This window comes from Daphnia magna, unplaced genomic scaffold (assembly GCF_020631705.1).
Source record: "Daphnia magna isolate NIES unplaced genomic scaffold, ASM2063170v1.1 Dm_contigs230, whole genome shotgun sequence".
In the NCBI taxonomy this organism is placed as follows: Eukaryota; Metazoa; Arthropoda; class Branchiopoda; order Diplostraca; family Daphniidae; genus Daphnia; species Daphnia magna.
Window position 1 is genome coordinate 14554 of NW_025533191.1, and position 17365 is coordinate 31918.

Below are 17365 nucleotides of genomic sequence, written 5' to 3' on the forward strand. Positions count from 1 at the left end.
TTTTTATTAAGTAGATATGGAGAAACTAACTAATTGAACTAAATGTTAAATTAGTTTTGCACTTAGAGGCATTTTTAGCTTTCTTGGCTGGTGCTGGATTTTGCTTGGATGAATCGCATTTAGAACTCTGAAAAAAATAAAAATAAATACCATCGGAAGCAAAAGAACACAACAGATTAAGTTTTGGTATTACATCTTGTTTATGTTTCCTATTTTGCTCGGCGACTGGCCTCTCCGGAGTAATGGATGCAAATACAAAATTGGAACCGACCCTTGGTGCCTGAACAGGTAACACGGATTTCATCAACGATGCAATTTCTGATAAATCTTTTTCACTTCTGCGTAAAAAGATCCGCATCTCACCTATAAAATGAAAAGTAGGAAAGTATATAAGCGCTGATCTCTACAATGTGTTAAGCACTTTGTAAAAGTAACCTACAGTGGTCACAATGTTCGCCTTAGAATGCGTTGACTGCTTGGCGTTGGCAGTAGCAGCGGAGGAATCGCCTTCTGTAATTTGATTAATGGTTTTGGAAGCAGTGTTGATTTTCACCATTTTAGTTTGCCGGCTCATAACCAATGGCACTTCTTTATTCGTTTCCTGTACACCAAATGTTTGGCGGCAAAAATGGTTGATTAGTAAACTGAAAACATTTTACGTCGTTGGACGATCACCTGTTGCGACTTTTGTTGCAGGAGCCATTTTTCTCTATCACTGTGAATTTTTCTCCATGTGAGATCATCCTGTTCTTCAGCAGCTTCATCTTCTTCATCTTCTTGATTTTTTGGACGGGCACCGTCTCCCTCAGTATTTTCACCATCAGCCTGTTTCCACCGAAATTGTCTTTGCCTTCCACCGCCATCAGAATGCAAATCTCCATCTTCGAGAAAAAGCTCTTGAAAAAGTCGAACTTCACGCTGGTCTTGATCAAGCATTGTCTTCATATGGGCTCTTCCAACTTGCTCACGAACTTCGTTTTCATCAATATCCTCCTTATCGCCTTCCTCCTCTTCCCAGTCATCCATTTCGTCTTCTCGTTCGTCACCGCTGCCAACTTCGGAACCGGACAGTTCAGCCTCGTCTTCAAAAAACTCAGTCAGACCTCTAAATTCTCGTTCCTCTTCATGCATTTCCTCTTCTTCGACAAACGAATGGTTTTCATCGATAGTTTCATCTTCGTCATCTGACAGACAAACACGGGCCCTTTTTTTCACCTTTGACAGTGATTTTTCTCCATCCTCTAAAAAAAGAAGGCACAGTTCCAGGTTCATCAGCGTCATTTTCAGAAACGAATTTTGGGAGAGCACTACTGGAGCCATCTTCCTCGTCATCCTCATCATTCATTGGAATTATTCTTGCGAACGGCTTAACTTCTTCATCAGATTCGTCATCTGCATTTTCAGTCAAACTACTTATTTGCGTGTCTCTTCCAGAAAGTGAATCTACATGGTAAAATAAGTTAGCTAAGCATACAACGAAAAAAACAAATCTTCGACACAACTTACCAGGGAATTTTCCCGAGCAGAGGGCCAATAGTTCTTCGACGTTTGAGGTTTCATTGTTTTGTGTGCACTTCAACTTAGGAATAATATCTTCTTCTTCAGCACTATCACTCACGTCCAGGTTTGGAGTGAGATCCTCAAATGAACTAGAACATCCGATTCCCTGAAACATTAAAATTGCATTACAAAATGAAATTAACGCGCCAATTAAGATATTTACTTTCAAACTAGGCTTCACATCCGATCTTAGGGTAGATGTACTTTGATCTAAACACGAATCCAGCTTTTTTGCAGCTACTTCAAAGTTGAGCGGAGGTTCAAAACCATTACTTTGATCGTCAGACTGGTTAGATGTTTGTACTGCTGATTTACTTTTGACTTCATCATTTTCTTCGTAACCAAGAGAATCTTCTTGGTCTTGATCTTCGGGATCTTGGTCACTGTCTTCAGTCTCTTCCTCAACAAATGTAATTTTCTTCTTTTTCCCTTTTTTAGTGCGCTCAAAGTCGTACTGCCAAGAATCTGGGCAGGGAACTGCAGCGTAACGGTCTGCCTATCCGGTATTTGCTGAATAGTCCATTCATCTTCTACACTACTTCTATGCACATCACAATTACTTAGCGATGGGTTATCTTGAGGTTCAACCGCTACAATCTCTGACGATACGATACTTTCAAGCGTTTCTTCCAGCGAAGTGGGTTGGTTGGTGACTACGGTGAAGACCGGATCTTTATGTCTGGAGATTTCCGGTTCAACAATGGTTTCAGTAACATTGGTGTTTGAATTCAGAATAGCCATTTTTGATCCACAATGAGTTTTACTTTTGTTGCTATACATCTTATGACTGTTTGAGAATTTTTCTGGAAGCTTTTCTTCATACTGGAAGGGATCTTCATTGGAGCTTGAAATATTGGGTTCTCGTAAAATTAGTTCTCCACTATTTACTACACGAACATCGGCAGAAGTTGCAAAGGGAGATTTATCCTCTGAAATGTTTGTGGGATCTTTAGTAGTTTTTGGTTCACTTGCAATGGCTTCTTCAAATATTATTTCCACTTCTGCCTCACTACTTCCATTTCTTCCACAGTCTACTGAATTCTGTAGATGATCAGGCACGAAAATATCAAATTCTTTTAGAATACTTAAAATTCTGTCTTTGCTTTTGACTGAACACAGCAGCTTCCCAGAATAGATGTACTCAAGAACACAAAACAGTTCTTCAAAGCTCAGATCAATTGAGATGCAGACATCTAGGTCTAACTCACAATCAGGTAACAGGATGGAAAAGAACCGGCTGGCAGCAGCAAGAACACCTGTGTAAAATATTTTATGAAATCATTTCAAGAAATACAGCATTTTCTAAAATTTTGAACTTCATCCAATCATACTTCTGTTAGCACGGAGCTTGTTTTGTAAGCTGTGTTGTTCATTATTGTCATCTGGAGACTGGCAAAAAAATGTAACATCCTGAAACATAAAAAAAATTCAGAGAATCAACGAGACAGACTAAAGAGGAAATTGGCAAAATAAGGTGGTGTATATAATACACACAGCACACAAAGCTTGCAAAATCTCATTGTTTAAAAATAATGGAAAATCTAATTGTTGAGAAACAGCCATAATCATGTCTTACAGTGAATTGTTCTTTTTCCATCCATCCATCAACAAGAAATGATGCAGACATACTCCTGGTTAATTCCTACAATCTTAACTGGACCTTCACTACTCATTGTTTTTTTTTCCTTTTAGATGCCATTCCCATCCCGCAAAAGTGGCCTTTGTGAAAACGAAGAACACGCTAATAAAAAAATCTTTATGTTCAAATATAGCGTTTTTTTTTCACAACCCAAACAGTTTCCACTAGCCACTACTAGAAGAGGTGAGGGGATAAGGATAACGAATTAACGATAGACGATAGCAACACTACAGTTAATCTATTGGGGACCCGGTATTTCATGTATTTGGAACATGGGGTGGTATCTTGTGGAAATCACCATGGAAGTTGCCAACGGCAAAGCGTGTCGCGGAACGTTTTCAATCCGAAAACATCATTATAACAAAGCCTTGCAGTTACCGTGGAAATTCTAATTTACGAATAATTTTCGAAAAAAGTAGCAATGTCATAAATGAACATTACGAGAAATTCAATAACGCATACGATCAATTCATAAGTAAATCAAAAAATTTGGGAATTCGATAAAAAAAAACGGAAAATGTTATCGACGTGGTCCGGCTAGCGACGTGCACGGGACCTATTTAGTTCGTATAATGTAATGCAAAAATGTTTTATGCACTAGAAAAATTGATTGATGTGTACAAACAATACGTGTATACAGCTCATAAATTAAAACTTACCCGTAAAATAGAAAAGTAATAAAAAAATAAAAACTGCGGAATTGTTGTAAAACTTGCAGCATGATGTTTTCGGATCTGGAATCAAGGTATTTAAAGGTTCTGTGTACGATTATTGGATGTGTGGGGTGGATGTGTAAGGGATACATGTTATAAGATAGCCGCTGTATCTCGGGCATAGCATACCCATATCGGTCGCCGAATCGAATCGATACACAACGTATCTGCCCCACACAGTCAACACTGTCGTTGACACTTTTGAAAGGTACGACTAAATTATTTTTTTATTAAGTAGATATGGAGAAACTAACTAATTGAACTAAATGTTAAATTAGTTTTGCACTTAGAGGCATTTTAGCTTTCTTGGCTGGTGCTGGATTTTGCTTGGATGAATCGCATTTAGAACTCTGAAAAAAATAAAAATAAATACCATCGGAAGCAAAAGAACACAACAGATTAAGTTTTGGTATTACATCTTGTTTATGTTTCCTATTTTGCTCGGCGACTGGCCTCTCCGGAGTAATGGATGCAAATACAAAATTGGAACCGACCCTTGGTGCCTGAACAGGTAACACGGATTTCATCAACGATGCAATTTCTGATAAATCTTTTTCACGACGTGGTCCGGCTAGCGACGTGCACGGGACCTATTTAGTTCGTATAATGTAATGCAAAAATTTTTTATGCACTAGAAAAATTGATTGATGTGTATAAACAATACGTGTATACACTATACAGCTCATAAATTAAAACTTACCCGTAAAATAGAAAAGTAATAAAAAAAAATAAAAACTGCGGAATTGTTGTAAAACTTGCAGCATGATGTTTTCGGATCTGGAATCAAGGTATTTAAAGGTTCTGTGTACGATTATTGGATGTGTGGGGTGGATGTGTAAGGGATACATGTTATAAGATAGCCGCTGTATCTCGGGCATAGCATACCCATATCGGTCGCCGAATCGAATCGATACACAACGTATCTGCCCCACACAGTCAACACTGTCGTTGACACTTTTGAAAGGTACGACTAAATTATTTTTTTATTAAGTAGATATGGAGAAACTAACTAATTGAACTAAATGTTAAATTAGTTTTGCACTTAGAGGCATTTTAGCTTTCTTGGCTGGTGCTGGATTTTGCTTGGATGAATCGCATTTAGAACTCTGAAAAAATAAAAATAAATACCATCGGAAGCAAAAGAACACAACAGATTAAGTTTTGGTATTACATCTTGTTTATGTTTCCTATTTTGCTCGGCGACTGGCCTCTCCGGAGTAATGGATGCAAATACAAAATTGGAACCGACCCTTGGTGCCTGAACAGGTAACACGGATTTCATCAACGATGCAATTTCTGATAAATCTTTTTCACGACGTGGTCCGGCTAGCGACGTGCACGGGACCTATTTAGTTCGTATAATGTAATGCAAAAATGTTTTATGCACTAGAAAAATTGATTGATGTGTACAAACAATACGTGTATACAGCTCATAAATTAAAACTTACCCGTAAAATAGAAAAGTAATAAAAAAAAATAAAAACTGCGGAATTGTTGTAAAACTTGCAGCATGATGTTTTCGGATCTGGAATCAAGGTATTTAAAGGTTCTGTGTACGATTATTGGATGTGTGGGGTGGATGTGTAAGGGATACATGTTATAAGATAGCCGCTGTATCTCGGGCATAGCATACCCATATCGGTCGCCGAATCGAATCGATACACAACGTATCTGCCCCACACAGTCAACACTGTCGTTGACACTTTTGAAAGGTACGACTAAATTATTTTTTTATTAAGTAGATATGGAGAAACTAACTAATTGAACTAAATGTTAAATTAGTTTTGCAAGGCTTTTTAGCTTTCTTGGCTGGTGCTGGATTTTGCTTGGATGAATCGCATTTAGAACTCTGAAAAAAATAAAAATAAATACCATCGGAAGCAAAAGAACACAACAGATTAAGTTTTGGTATTACATCTTGTTTATGTTTCCTTATTTTGCTCGGCGACTGGCCTCTCCGGAGTAATGGATGCAAATACAAAATTGGAACCGACCCTTGGTGCCTGAACAGGTAACACGGATTTCATCAACGATGCAATTTCTGATAAATCTTTTTCACGACGTGGTCCGGCTAGCGACGTGCACGGGACCTATTTAGTTCGTATAATGTAATGCAAAAATGTTTTATGCACTAGAAAAATTGATTGATGTGTACAAACAATACGTGTATACAGCTCATAAATTAAAACTTACCCGTAAAATAGAAAAGTAATAAAAAAAAATAAAAACTGCGGAATTGTTGTAAAACTTGCAGCATGATGTTTTCGGATCTGGAATCAAGGTATTTAAAGGTTCTGTGTACGATTATTGGATGTGTGGGGTGGATGTGTAAAGGGATACATGTTATAAGATAGCCGCTGTATCTCGGGCATAGCATACCCATATCGGTCGCCGAATCGAATCGATACACAACGTATCTGCCCCACACAGTCAACACTGTCGTTGACACTTTTGAAAGGTACGACTAAATTATTTTTTTATTAAGTAGATATGGAGAAACTAACTAATTGAACTAAATGTTAAATTAGTTTTGCACTTAGAGGAATTTTAGCTTTCTTGGCTGGTGCTGGATTTTGCTTGGATGAATCGCATTTAGAACTCTGAAAAAAATAAAAATAAATACCATCGGAAGCAAAAGAACACAACAGATTAAGTTTTGGTATTACATCTTGTTTATGTTTCCTATTTTGCTCGGCGACTGGCCTCTCCGGAGTAATGGATGCAAATACAAAATTGGAACCGACCCTTGGTGCCTGAACAGGTAACACGGATTTCATCAACGATGCAATTTCTGATAAATCTTTTTCACGACGTGGTCCGGCTAGCGACGTGCACGGGACCTATTTAGTTCGTATAATGTAATGCAAAAATTTTTTATGCACTAGAAAAATTGATTGATGTGTACAAACAATACGTGTATACAGCTCATAAATTAAAACTTACCCGTAAAATAGAAAAGTAATAAAAAAAAATAAAAACTGCGGAATTGTTGTAAAACTTGCAGCATGATGTTTTCGGATCTGGAATCAAGGTATTTAAAGGTTCTGTGTACGATTATTGGATGTGTGGGGTGGATGTGTAAGGGATACATGTTATAAGATAGCCGCTGTATCTCGGGCATAGCATACCCATATCGGTCGCCGAATCGAATCGATACACAACGTATCTGCCCCACACAGTCAACACTGTCGTTGACACTTTTGAAAGGTACGACTAAATTATTTTTTTATTAAGTAGATATGGAGAAACTAACTAATTGAACTAAATGTTAAATTAGTTTTGCACTTAGAGGCATTTTAGCTTTCTTGGCTGGTGCTGGATTTTGCTTGGATGAATCGCATTTAGAACTCTGAAAAAAATAAAAATAAATACCATCGGAAGCAAAAGAACACAACAGATTAAGTTTTGGTATTACATCTTGTTTATGTTTCCTATTTTGCTCGGCGACTGGCCTCTCCGGAGTAATGGATGCAAATACAAAATTGGAACCGACCCTTGGTGCCTGAACAGGTAACACGGATTTCATCAACGATGCAATTTCTGATAAATCTTTTTCACGACGTGGTCCGGCTAGCGACGTGCACGGGACCTATTTAGTTCGTATAATGTAATGCAAAAATGTTTTATGCACTAGAAAAATTGATTGATGTGTACAAACAATACGTGTATACAGCTCATAAATTAAAACTTACCCGTAAAATAGAAAAGTAATAAAAAAAAATAAAAACTGCGGAATTGTTGTAAAACTTGCAGCATGATGTTTTCGGATCTGGAATCAAGGTATTTAAAGGTTCTGTGTACGATTATTGGATGTGTGGGGTGGATGTGTAAGGGATACATGTTATAAGATAGCCGCTGTATCTCGGGCATAGCATACCCATATCGGTCGCCGAATCGAATCGATACACAACGTATCTGCCCCACACAGTCAACACTGTCGTTGACACTTTTGAAAGGTACGACTAAATTATTTTTTTATTAAGTAGATATGGAGAAACTAACTAATTGAACTAAATGTTAAATTAGTTTTGCACTTAGAGGCATTTTAGCTTTCTTGGCTGGTGCTGGATTTTGCTTGGATGAATCGCATTTAGAACTCTGAAAAAAATAAAAATAAATACCATCGGAAGCAAAAGAACACAACAGATTAAGTTTTGGTATTACATCTTGTTTATGTTTCCTATTTTGCTCGGCGACTGGCCTCTCCGGAGTAATGGATGCAAATACAAAATTGGAACCGACCCTTGGTGCCTGAACAGGTAACACGGATTTCATCAACGATGCAATTTCTGATAAATCTTTTTCACGACGTGGTCCGGCTAGCGACGTGCACGGGACCTATTTAGTTCGTATAATGTAATGCAAAAATGTTTTATGCACTAGAAAAATTGATTGATGTGTACAAACAATACGTGTATACAGCTCATAAATTAAAACTTACCCGTAAAATAGAAAAGTAATAAAAAAAATAAAAACTGCGGAATTGTTGTAAAACTTGCAGCATGATGTTTTCGGATCTGGAATCAGGGTATTTAAAGGTTCTGTGTACGATTATTGGATGTGTGGGGTGGATGTGTAAGGGATACATGTTATAAGATAGCCGCTGTATCTCGGGCATAGCATACCCATATCGGTCGCCGAATCGAATCGATACACAACGTATCTGCCCCACACAGTCAACACTGTCGTTGACACTTTTGAAAGGTACGACTAAATTATTTTTTTATTAAGTAGATATGGAGAAACTAACTAATTGAACTAAATGTTAAATTAGTTTTGCACTTAGAGGCATTTTAGCTTTCTTGGCTGGTGCTGGATTTTGCTTGGATGAATCGCATTTAGAACTCTGAAAAAAATAAAAATAAATACCATCGGAAGCAAAAGAACACAACAGATTAAGTTTTGGTATTACATCTTGTTTATGTTTCCTATTTTGCTCGGCGACTGGCCTCTCCGGAGTAATGGATGCAAATACAAAATTGGAACCGACCCTTGGTGCCTGAACAGGTAACACGGATTTCATCAACGATGCAATTTCTGATAAATCTTTTTCACGACGTGGTCCGGCTAGCGACGTGCACGGGACCTATTTAGTTCGTATAATGTAATGCAAAAATTTTTTATGCACTAGAAAAATTGATTGATGTGTACAAACAATACGTGTATACAGCTCATAAATTAAAACTTACCCGTAAAATAGAAAAGTAATAAAAAAAAATAAAAACTGCGGAATTGTTGTAAAACTTGCAGCATGATGTTTTCGGATCTGGAATCAAGGTATTTAAAGGTTCTGTGTACGATTATTGGATGTGTGGGGTGGATGTGTAAGGGATACATGTTATAAGATAGCCGCTGTATCTCGGGCATAGCATACCCATATCGGTCGCCGAATCGAATCGATACACAACGTATCTGCCCCACACAGTCAACACTGTCGTTGACACTTTTGAAAGGTACGACTAAATTATTTTTTTATTAAGTAGATATGGAGAAACTAACTAATTGAACTAAATGTTAAATTAGTTTTGCACTTAGAGGCATTTTAGCTTTCTTGGCTGGTGCTGGATTTTGCTTGGATGAATCGCATTTAGAACTCTGAAAAAAATAAAAATAAATACCATCGGAAGCAAAAGAACACAACAGATTAAGTTTTGGTATTACATCTTGTTTATGTTTCCTATTTTGCTCGGCGACTGGCCTCTCCGGAGTAATGGATGCAAATACAAAATTGGAACCGACCCTTGGTGCCTGAACAGGTAACACGGATTTCATCAACGATGCAATTTCTGATAAATCTTTTTCACTTCTGCGTAAAAAAGATCCGCATCTCACCTATAAAATGAAAAGTAGGAAAGTATATAAGCGCTGATCTCTACAATGTGTTAAGCACTTTGTAAAAGTAACCTACAGTGGTCACAATGTTCGCCTTAGAATGCGTTGACTGCTTGGCGTTGGCAGTAGCAGCGGAGGAATCGCCTTCTGTAATTTGATTAATGGTTTTGGAAGCAGTGTTGATTTTCACCATTTTAGTTTGCCGGCTCATAACCAATGGCACTTCTTTATTCGTTTCCTGTACACCAAATGTTTGGCGGCAAAAATGGTTGATTAGTAAACTGAAAACATTTTACGTCGTTGGACGATCACCTGTTGCGACTTTTGTTGCAGGAGCCATTTTTCTCTATCACTGTGAATTTTTCTCCATGTGAGATCATCCTGTTCTTCAGCAGCTTCATCTTCTTCATCTTCTTGATTTTTTGGACGGGCACCGTCTCCCTCAGTATTTTCACCATCAGCCTGTTTCCACCGAAATTGTCTTTGCCTTCCACCGCCATCAGAATGCAAATCTCCATCTTCGAGAAAAAGCTCTTGAAAAAGTCGAACTTCACGCTGGTCTTGATCAAGCATTGTCTTCATATGGGCTCTTCCAACTTGCTCACGAACTTCGTTTTCATCAATATCCTCCTTATCGCCTTCCTCCTCCTCCCAGTCATCCATTTCTTCTTCTCGTTCGTCACCGCTGCCAACTTCGGAACCGGACAGTTCAGCCTCGTCTTCAAAAAACTCAGTCAGACCTCTAAATTCTCGTTCCTCTTCATGCATTTCCTCTTCTTCGACAAACGAATGGTTTTCATCGATAGTTTCATCTTCGTCATCTGACAGACAAACACGGGCCCTTTTTTTCACCTTTGACAGTGATTTTTCTCCATCCTCTAAAAAAGAAGGCACAGTTCCAGGTTCATCAGCGTCATTTTCAGAAACGAATTTTGGGAGAGCACTACTGGAGCCATCTTCCTCGTCATCCTCATCAGCCATTGGAATTATTCTTGCGAACGGCTTAACTTCTTCATCAGATTCGTCATCTGCATTTTCAGTCAAACTACTTTTTTGCGTGTCTCTTCCAGAAAGCGAATCTACATGGTAAAATAAGTTAGCTAAGCATACAACGAAAAAAACAAATCTTCGACACAACTTACCAGGGAATTTTCCCGAGCAGAGGGCCAATAGTTCTTCGACGTTTGAGGTTTCATTGTTTTGTGTGCACTTCAACTTAGGAATAATATCTTCTTCTTCAGCACTATCACTCACGTCCAGGTTTGGAGTGAGATCCTCAAATGAACTAGAACATCCGATTCCCTGAAACATTAAAATTGCATTACAAAATGAAATTAACGCGCCAATTAAGATATTTACTTTCAAACTAGGCTTCACATCCGATCTTAGGGTAGATGTACTTTGATCTAAACACGAATCCAGCTTTTTTGCAGCTACTTCAAAGTTGAGCGGAGGTTCAAAACCATTACTTTGATCGTCAGACTGGTTAGATGTTTGTACTGCTGATTTACTTTTGACTTCATCATTTTCTTCGTAACCAAGAGAATCTTCTTGGTCTTGATCTTCGGGATCTTGGTCACTGTCTTCAGTCTCTTCCTCAACAAATGTAATTTTCTTCTTTTTTCCTTTTTTAGTGCGCTCAAAGTCGTACTGCCAAGAATCTGGGCAGGGAACTGCAGCGTAACGGTCTGCCTATCCGGTATTTGCTGAATAGTCCATTCATCTTCTACACTACTTCTATGCACATCACAATTACTTAGCGATGGGTTATCTTGAGGTTCAACCGCTACAATCTCTGACGATACGATACTTTCAAGCGTTTCTTCCAGCGAAGTGGGTTGGTTGGTGACTACGGTGAAGACCGGATCTTTATGTCTGGAGATTTCCGGTTCAACAATGGTTTCAGTAACATTGGTGTTTGAATTCAGAATAGCCATTTTTGATCCACAATGAGTTTTACTTTTGTTGCTATACATCTTATGACTGTTTGAGAATTTTTCTGGAAGCTTTTCTTCATACTGGAAGGGATCTTCATTGGAGCTTGAAATATTGGGTTCTCGTAAAATTAGTTCTCCACTATTTACTACACGAACATCGGCAGAAGTTGCAAAGGGAGATTTATCCTCTGAAATGTTTGTGGGATCTTTAGTAGTTTTTGGTTCACTTGCAATGGCTTCTTCAAATATTATTTCCACTTCTGCCTCACTACTTCCATTTCTTCCACAGTCTACTGAATTCTGTAGATGATCAGGCACGAAAATATCAAATTCTTTTAGAATACTTAAAATTCTGTCTTTGCTTTTGACTGAACACAGCAGCTTCCCAGAATAGATGTACTCAAGAACACAAAACAGTTCTTCAAAGCTCAGATCAATTGAGATGCAGACATCTAGGTCTAACTCACAATCAGGTAACAGGATGGAAAAGAACCGGCTGGCAGCAGCAAGAACACCTGTGTAAAATATTTTATGAAATCATTTCAAGAAATACAGCATTTTCTAAAATTTTGAACTTCATCCAATCATACTTCTGTTAGCACGGAGCTTGTTTTGTAAGCTGTGTTGTTCATTATTGTCATCTGGAGACTGGCAAAAAAATGTAACATCCTGAAACATAAAAAAATTCAGAGAATCAACGAGACAGACTAAAGAGGAAATTGGCAAAATAAGGTGGTGTATATAATACACACAGCACACAAAGCTTGCAAAATCTCATTGTTTAAAAATAATGGAAAATCTAATTGTTGAGAAACAGCCATAATCATGTCTTACAGTGAATTGTTGTTTTTTCCATCCATCCATCAACAAGAAATGATGCAGACATACTCCTGGTTAATTCCTACAATCTTAACTGGACCTTCACTACTCATTGTTTTTTTCCTTTTAGATGCCATTCCCATCCCGCAAAAGTGGCCTTTGTGAAAACGAAGAACACGCTAATAAAAAAAATCTTTATGTTCAAATATAGCGTTTTTTTTTTTCACAACCCAAACAGTTTCCACTAGCCACTACTAGAAGAGGTGAGGGGATAAGGATAACGAATTAACGATAGACGATAGCAACACTACAGTTAATCTATTGGGGACCCGGTATTTCATGTATTTGGAACATGGGGTGGTATCTTGTGGAAATCACCATGGAAGTTGCCAACGGCAAAGCGTGTCGCGGAACGTTTTCAATCCGAAAACATCATTATAACAAAGCCTTGCAGTTACCGTGTAAATTCTAATTTACGAATAATTTTCGAAAAAAGTAGCAATGTCATAAATGAACATTACGAGAAATTCAATAACGCATACGATCAATTCATAAGTAAATCAAAAAATTTGGGAATTCGATAAAAAAAACGGAAAATGTTATCGACGTGGTCCGGCTAGCGACGTGCACGGGACCTATTTAGTTCGTATAATGTAATGCAAAAATGTTTTATGCACTAGAAAAATTGATTGATGTGTACAAACAATACGTGTATACAGCTCATAAATTAAAACTTACCCGTAAAATAGAAAAGTAATAAAAAAAAATAAAAACTGCGGAATTGTTGTAAAACTTGCAGCATGATGTTTTCGGATCTGGAATCAAGGTATTTAAAGGTTCTGTGTACGATTATTGGATGTGTGGGGTGGATGTGTAAGGGATACATGTTATAAGATAGCCGCTGTATCTCGGGCATAGCATACCCATATCGGTCGCCGAATCGAATCGATACACAACGTATCTGCCCCACACAGTCAACACTGTCGTTGACACTTTTGAAAGGTACGACTAAATTATTTTTTTATTAAGTAGATATGGAGAAACTAACTAATTGAACTAAATGTTAAATTAGTTTTGCACTTAGAGGCATTTTAGCTTTCTTGGCTGGTGCTGGATTTTGCTTGGATGAATCGCATTTAGAACTCTGAAAAAATAAAAATAAATACCATCGGAAGCAAAAGAACACAACAGATTAAGTTTTGGTATTACACCTTGTTTATGTTTCCTATTTTGCTCGGCGACTGGCCTCTCCGGAGTAATGGATGCAAATACAAAATTGGAACCGACCCTTGGTGCCTGAACAGGTAACACGGATTTCATCAACGATGCAATTTCTGATAAATCTTTTTCACGACGTGGTCCGGCTAGCGACGTGCACGGGACCTATTTAGTTCGTATAATGTAATGCAAAAATTTTTTATGCACTAGAAAAATTGATTGATGTGTACAAACAATACGTGTATACAGCTCATAAATTAAAACTTACCCGTAAAATAGAAAAGTAATAAAAAAAATAAAAACTGCGGAATTGTTGTAAAACTTGCAGCATGATGTTTTCGGATCTGGAATCAAGGTATTTAAAGGTTCTGTGTACGATTATTGGATGTGTGTGGTGGATGTGTAAGGGATACATGTTATAAGATAGCCGCTGTATCTCGGGCATAGCATACCCATATCGGTCGCCGAATCGAATCGATACACAACGTATCTGCCCCACACAGTCAACACTGTCGTTGACACTTTTGAAAGGTACGACTAAATTATTTTTTTATTAAGTAGATATGGAGAAACTAACTAATTGAACTAAATGTTAAATTAGTTTTGCACTTAGAGGCATTTTAGCTTTCTTGGCTGGTGCTGGATTTTGCTTGGATGAATCGCATTTAGAACTCTGAAAAAAATAAAAATAAATACCATCGGAAGCAAAAGAACACAACAGATTAAGTTTTGGTATTACATCTTGTTTATGTTTCCTATTTTGCTCGGCGACTGGCCTCTCCGGAGTAATGGATGCAAATACAAAATTGGAACCGACCCTTGGTGCCTGAACAGGTAACACGGATTTCATCAACGATGCAATTTCTGATAAATCTTTTTCACTTCTGCGTAAAAAAGATCCGCATCTCACCTATAAAATGAAAAGTAGGAAAGTATATAAGCGCTGATCTCTACAATGTGTTAAGCACTTTGTAAAAGTAACCTACAGTGGTCACAATGTTCGCCTTAGAATGCGTTGACTGCTTGGCGTTGGCAGTAGCAGCGGAGGAATCGCCTTCTGTAATTTGATTAATGGTTTTGGAAGCAGTGTTGATTTTCACCATTTTAGTTTGCCGGCTCATAACCAATGGCACTTCTTTATTCGTTTCCTGTACACCAAATGTTTGGCGGCAAAAATGGTTGATTAGTAAACTGAAAACATTTTACGTCGTTGGACGATCACCTGTTGCGACTTTTGTTGCAGGAGCCATTTTTCTCTATCACTGTGAATTTTTCTCCATGTGAGATCATCCTGTTCTTCAGCAGCTTCATCTTCTTCATCTTCTTGATTTTTTGGACGGGCACCGTCTCCTTCAGTATTTTCACCATCAGCCTGTTTCCACCGAAATTGTCTTTGCCTTCCACCGCCATCAGAATGCAAATCTCCATCTTCGAGAAAAAGCTCTTGAAAAAGTCGAACTTCACGCTGGTCTTGATCAAGCATTGTCTTCATATGGGCTCTTCCAACTTGCTCACGAACTTCGTTTTCATCAATATCCTCCTTATCGCCTTCCTCCTCCTCCCAGTCATCCATTTCGTCTTCTCGTTCGTCACCGCTGCCAACTTCGGAACCGGACAGTTCAGCCTCGTCTTCAAAAAACTCAGTCAGACCTCTAAATTCTCGTTCCTCTTCATGCATTTCCTCTTCTTCGACAAACGAATGGTTTTCATCGATAGTTTCATCTTCGTCATCTGACAGACAAACACGGGCCCTTTTTTTCACCTTTGACAGTGATTTTTCTCCATCCTCTAAAAAAGAAGGCACAGTTCCAGGTTCATCAGCGTCATTTTCAGAAACGAATTTTGGGAGAGCACTACTGGAGCCATCTTCCTCGTCATCCTCATCAGCCATTGGAATTATTCTTGCGAACGGCTTAACTTCTTCATCAGATTCGTCATCTTCATTTTCAGTCAAACTACTTTTTTGCGTGTCTCTTCCAGAAAGCGAATCTACATGGTAAAATAAGTTAGCTAAGCATACAACGAAAAAAACAAATCTTCGACACAACTTACCAGGGAATTTTCCCGAGCAGAGGGCCAATAGTTCTTCGACGTTTGAGGTTTCATTGTTTTGTGTGCACTTCAACTTAGGAATAATATCTTCTTCTTCAGCACTATCACTCACGTCCAGGTTTGGAGTGAGATCCTCAAATGAACTAGAACATCCGATTCCCTGAAACATTAAAATTGCATTACAAAATGAAATTAACGCGCCAATTAAGATATTTACTTTCAAACTAGGCTTCACATCCGATCTTAGGGTAGATGTACTTTGATCTAAACACGAATCCAGCTTTTTTGCAGCTACTTCAAAGTTGAGCGGAGGTTCAAAACCATTACTTTGATCGTCAGACTGGTTAGATGTTTGTACTGCTGATTTACTTTTGACTTCATCATTTTCTTCGTAACCAAGAGAATCTTCTTGGTCTTGATCTTCGGGATCTTGGTCACTGTCTTCAGTCTCTTCCTCAACAAATGTAATTTTCTTCTTTTTCCCTTTTTTAGTGCGCTCAAAGTCGTACTGCCAAGAATCTGGGCAGGGAACTGCAGCGTAACGGTCTGCCTATCCGGTATTTGCTGAATAGTCCATTCATCTTCTACACTACTTCTATGCACATCACAATTACTTAGCGATGGGTTATCTTGAGGTTCAACCGCTACAATCTCTGACGATACGATACTTTCAAGCGTTTCTTCCAGCGAAGTGGGTTGGTGTTGGTTATCAACTAACACACTTTGAGTAAACTGTAGCAAAAGGAATCTGTGTATTACTCTCAAGAGTACCATACGCCACACCGTCTTGTCTACGTACAAGAAAATTCTGGATTACCCCTTCTCTCCCTGTGCAGCGTTGCCGCTCTTCCCAGTTTGTTGCCTTGTTATATTCAACCATATTCAACACCTCCCCTCAAACTGAGGAAACACAGGACATGAAGACAATACAATGACATCAATACAAAGTATGCTGGAAAAGATACCGATCCTTGTGTCGGAAATCCTTATGTTCGACAATCCTGGCGACCATAAGCTTACATCATACATAATCAAAGAAGACAACAACACACAAAAAAAAACTTAACACGAAATCCAAAGGCTCGCCCTGTGTCCGCCTTTACAGAGCGCCTACATCACTAACACCAATCTTGTCACGAAGGTATTTGAAACGTGGAGCAGGCAGGGGCTTCGTGAAGGTGTCTGCTAGTTGTTCCTGGGTGCTCACATAGCTGGTGTTTATTACTCCGTTAGTTTGGGCTTCTCTGATGTACCAATATCGGATGGCGATATGCTTCATTTTCCGATGCATTTCCTGGTTGTATGCTACTTTAATTGCCCCTTGATTATCACAGAATAATGTGATGGGACCAGGTTTTCCTTGCCCGATCTCCTCCAGCAGTGACTTGATCCAAGTTCCCTCTTTGGCCGCTTCACTTCCGGCAACAAATTCCGCCTCGGTTGTAGAGGTGGCTGTGCATTCCTGCTTGCGGCTGAACCATGAGATAGGCCCACCATTTAGGAGAAAGATGCATCCTGATGTTGACTTTCTGTCGTCATGATCTCCGCCATAGTCAGCATCAGTGAATCCCAGCGCTCCTTGTTCTTTTGTTGAG

General features: G+C 38.6%; 2 protein-coding genes across 2 annotated transcripts; both read right to left on the reverse strand.

Moving 5' to 3' along the window:
- Positions 1-225: 225 nt before the first annotated feature.
- On the reverse strand, positions 226-12613 carry LOC123467772. Its single transcript, XM_045167566.1, is given in 15 exon segments — positions 226-363; positions 440-601; positions 676-1252; positions 1254-1443; positions 1507-1666; positions 1724-2052; positions 2121-2816; positions 9591-9744; positions 9821-9982; positions 10057-10823; positions 10887-11046; positions 11104-11432; positions 11501-12196; positions 12272-12350; positions 12587-12613. Coding segments are annotated over 15 exon segments (4548 nt in total). The 3' UTR covers positions 226-303.
- Positions 12614-12954: 341 nt separating this feature from the next.
- Positions 12955-16650, reverse strand: LOC123467773 (claspin-like). The gene is made up of 8 exons (XM_045167567.1): positions 16588-16650; positions 16374-16502; positions 15988-16320; positions 15771-15930; positions 14941-15707; positions 14705-14866; positions 14475-14628; positions 12955-12968 (listed from the first exon to the last, which is right to left on the reverse strand). The coding sequence occupies exons 1-8, from the start codon at positions 16648-16650 to the stop codon at positions 12955-12957; spliced, it is 1782 nt and encodes a 593-aa protein (XP_045023502.1).
- Between the last annotated feature and the right edge of the window lie 715 nt (positions 16651-17365).

Excerpts from the sequence above, each read along its gene's own strand:
- LOC123467773 (XM_045167567.1), bottom strand. The coding sequence starts at position 16,650 with ATGGTTGAATATAACAAGGCAACAAACTGGGAAGAGCGGCAACGCTGC. Across the intron at positions 16,321-16,373 it reads CATCGCTAAGTAATTGTGAT|GCAGACCGTTACGCTGCAGT; the intron begins GTGCATAGAAGT and ends AATACCGGATAG. Across the intron at positions 15,708-15,770 it reads CTGCTCGGGAAAATTCCCTG|ATTCGCTTTCTGGAAGAGAC; the intron begins GTAAGTTGTGTC and ends TTTACCATGTAG.